At 40.8% G+C, this 3,959-nt stretch overlaps 1 protein-coding gene across 1 annotated transcript; it reads left to right on the top strand.

The window, feature by feature from the left end:
* Positions 1 to 2,500: 2,500 nt before the first annotated feature.
* Positions 2,501 to 3,944, top strand: LOC127926277 (uncharacterized; the record flags this gene model as incomplete). The annotated part of the gene is made up of 2 exons (XM_052511681.1): positions 2,501 to 2,920; positions 3,194 to 3,944. Coding segments are annotated over exons 1-2 (920 nt in total), but the record flags the coding sequence as incomplete, so codon positions are not given.
* Between the last annotated feature and the right edge of the window lie 15 nt (positions 3,945 to 3,959).

Below are 3,959 nucleotides of genomic sequence, written 5' to 3'. Positions count from 1 at the left end.
ATAAACAAAAGGAAATAAACAAAGGAAATAAACAAAGGGAAATAAACAAAAGGAAATAAACAAAAGGAAATAAACAAAGGAAATAAACAAAAGGTAAATAAACAAAAGGAAATAACAAACAAAGAGGGAAATAAAACAAAGGGGAAATAAACAAAGGGAAATAAACAAAAGGAAAATAAAACAAAAGGGAAATAAACAAAAGGAAATAAACAAAAAACAAAAAGGAAATAAACAAAAGGAATAAACAAAAGGGAAATAAACAAAAGAAATAAACAAAAGGAAATAAACAAAAGGGAAAAAACAAAAATAAACAAAAGGAAATAAACAAAAGGAAATAAACAAAAGGAAATAAACAAAGGAAATAAACAAAGGAAATAAACAAAGGGAAATAAACAAAGGAAATAAACAAAGAAATAAACAAAAGGAAATAAACAAAAGGAAATAAACAAGGGAAATAAACAAAAGGAAATAAACAAGGAAATAAACAAAGGGAATAAACAAAGGAAATAAACAAAGGAAATAAACAAAGGGAAATAAACAAAGGGAAATAAACAAAGGAAATAAACAAAGGAAATAAACAAGGAAATAAACAAAGGGAAATAAACAAAAGAAATAAACAAAGGGAAATAAACAAAAGGGAAATAAACAAGGAAATAAACAAAGAAATAAACAAAAGAAATAAACAAAGGAAATAAACAAAAGGAAATAAACAAAAGGGAAATAAACAAAGGAAATAAACAAAGGGAAATAAACAAAAGGAAATAAACAAAAGGAAATAAACAAAGGAAATAAACAAAAGGAAATAAACAAAGGGAATAAACAAAGGAAATAAACAAGGAAATAAACAAAAAGGGAAATAAACAAAAGGAAATAAACAGAAATAAACAAAAGGAAATAAACAAAGGAAATAAACAAAAGAAATAAACAAGAAATAAACAAAGGAAATAAACAAAGGAAATAAACAAAAGGAAATAAACAAAAGGAAATAAACAAAAGGGAAATAAACAAAAGGAAATAAACAAAGGGAAATAAACAAGGGAATAAACAAGGGAAATAAACAAAGGGAAATAAACAAAGGGAAATAAACAAAGGAAATAAACAAAGGAAATAAACAAAGGAAATAAACAAAGGGAAATAAACAAAAGGAAATAAACAAAGGAATAAACAAAGGGAAATAAAAAGGAAATAACAAAGGAAATAAACAAAGGAAATCAAAAGGAAATAAACAAAGGGAAATAAACAAAGGAAATACAAATAAACAACAGTAAACATTTACACGGAAAAAAGGTTGACAAGAATATAGACGTTTAAAAGGTTATTTTATTGGCTACGTACAGTGTTGTTAACAATGTGTAAATAGTTGGAAGTATGAAAGGGAACTGGTTATGGGTTGCGTTTACAATGTTGTTTGTGATCCACTGTTTGCCATTTTCTCATGGCAACGAGCCTCACATCTTGCTGCTGTGATGGCACACTGCGGTATTACGCCTAACAGATAGGGGAGTTTATCAAAATTAGGTTTGTTTTCAAATTCTTTGTGGGTCTGTGTAATCTGAAGAAACTATGTGTCTCTAATATGGTCATACATTGGGCAGGAGGTTAGGAAGTGCAGCTCAGTTTCCACCTCATTTTGTGGGCAGTGAGCACATAGCCTGTCTTCTCTTGAGAGCCAGTTCTGCCTATTGCAGCCTTTCTCAATAGCAAGGCTATGATCACTGAGTCTGTACATAGTCAAAGCTTTCCTTAATTTTGGGTCAGTCACAGTGGTCAGGTATTCTGCCGCTGTGTACTCTCTGTGTAGGGCCAAATAACATTCCAATTAGCTCCGTTTTTTTTTGCTCGATTCTTTCCAGTCTGTCAAATAAGTATCTTTTTATTTTCTCATGATTTGGTTGTGTCTAAATGTGTTTCTGTCCTGGGGCTCTGTGGGGGTGTGTTTGTGTTTGTGAACAGAGCCCCAGGACCAGCTGGCTGAGGGGGACTTTTCTCCAGGTTCCTCTTACTGTAGGAGAGTGCTTTGTGGGCATGGCTTCCTTTTAGGTGGTTGTAGAATTGAACAGTTATTTTCTAGATGTTGATAACTGTCACGGTTTTCTGTAGGCAAAAGAGAGTCGGACCAAAATGCGGCGTGGCTGTTGCGATCCATCTTTAATGAGACAAAGTAAACACGAATCGAATACAAAAACAATCAATGTAATACGAAAACCGAACCAGCCTAAACACTGGTGCTAAGTAACACAGTGCCAGGAACAAGGACATTAGGACAATCCCCCACCAAACCCAACACCAAACAGGCTACCTAAATATGGTTCCCAATCAGAGACAATGACTAACACCTGCCTCTGATTGAGAACCATATCAGGCCAAACATAGAACTAGACAAACTAGACACACAACATAGAATGCCCACTCAGCTCACACCCTGACCAACCAAAACATAGAAACATACAAAGCAAACTATGGTCAGGGTGTGACAATAACTAGCGGCCATAGTCCTAATTCTGCATTGCGTTGTACACATAGTTTCAATTGGTTGTTTGTCCCTTTTTGTGAATTCTTGGTTGGTGAGCTGACCCCAGACCTCACAACCATAGAGGGCAATAACAGGTTGAAGTATTTTTAGCCAGACCCTCATTGGGATGTTGAGTTTAATGTTCCTTTTTATGGCATAAAAGGCCCTTCTTGCCTTGTCTCTTAGACCGTTCACTGCCTTGTGTTTGTTACCTGTGTTGTTCCTGTTTAGGCCGAGGTATGTATAGTTTGTGTGCTCCAGGGCAACGGTGTCTAGATGGAATTTGTATTTGTCGTCCTTGGTTGGGGACAGATCTAGGTGCTGCTGTAGGCCCTCCTTGGTTGGGGACAGATCTAGGTGCTGCTGTAGGCCCTCCTTGGTTGGGGACAGATCTAGGTGCTGCTGTAGGTCCTCCTTGGTTGGGGACAGATCTAGGTGCTGCTGTAGGTCGTCCTTGGTTGGGGACAGATCTTGGTGCTGCTGTAGGTCCTCCTTGGTTGGGGACAGATCTAGGTGCTGCTGTAGGCCCTCCTTGGTTGGGGACAGATCTAGGTGCTGCTGTAGGTCGTCCTTGGTTGGGGACAGATCTAGGTGCTGCTGTAGGTCCTCCTTGGTTGGGGACAGATCTTGGTGCTGCTGTAGGTCCTCCTTGGTTGGGGACAGATCTAGGTGCTGCTGTAGGCCCTCCTTGGTTGGGGACAGATCTAGGTGCTGCTGTAGGCCCTCCTTGGTTGGGGACAGATCTAGGTGCTGCTGTAGGTCCTCCTTGGTTGGGGACAGATCTTGGTGCTGCTGTAGGTCCTCCTTGGTTGGGGACAGATCTTGGTGCTGCTGTAGGTCCTCCTTGGTTGGGGACAGATCTAGGTGCTGCTGTAGGCCCTCCTTGGTTGGGGACAGATCTAGGTGCTGCTGTAGGCCCTCCTTGGTTGGGGACAGATCTAGGTACTGCTGTAGGTCCTCCTTGGTTGGGGACAGATCTAGGTGCTGCTGTAGGTCCTTCTTGGTTGGGGACAGATCTAGGTGCTGCTGTAGGTCCTCCTTGGTTGGGGACAGATCTAGGTGCTGCTGTAGGTCCTCCTTGGTTGAGGACAGATCTAGGTGCTGCTGTAGGTCCTCCTTGGTTGGGGACAGATCTAGGTGCTGCTGTAGGTCCTCCTTGGTTGGGGACAGATCTAGGTGCTGCTGTAGGACCTCCTTGGTTGGGGACAGATCTTGGTGCTGCTGTAGGTCCTCCTTGGTTGGGGACAGATCTAGGTGCTGCTGTAGGTCCTCCTTGGTTGGGGACAGATCTTGGTGCTGCTGTAGGTCCCCCTTGGTTGGGGACAGATCTAGGTGCTGCTGTAGGCCCTCCTTGGTTGGGGACAGATCTAGGTGCTGCTGTAGGCCCTCCTTGGTTGGGGACAGATCTAGGTGCTGCTGTAGGTCCTCCTTGGTTGGGGACAGATCT

This window comes from Oncorhynchus keta, unplaced genomic scaffold (genome assembly GCF_023373465.1).
Source record: "Oncorhynchus keta strain PuntledgeMale-10-30-2019 unplaced genomic scaffold, Oket_V2 Un_contig_7307_pilon_pilon, whole genome shotgun sequence".
Taxonomy (NCBI): Eukaryota; Metazoa; Chordata; class Actinopteri; order Salmoniformes; family Salmonidae; genus Oncorhynchus; species Oncorhynchus keta.
Note: the sequence above shows the minus strand (reverse complement) of the source record. Positions and strands in the feature narration are given on the sequence as shown.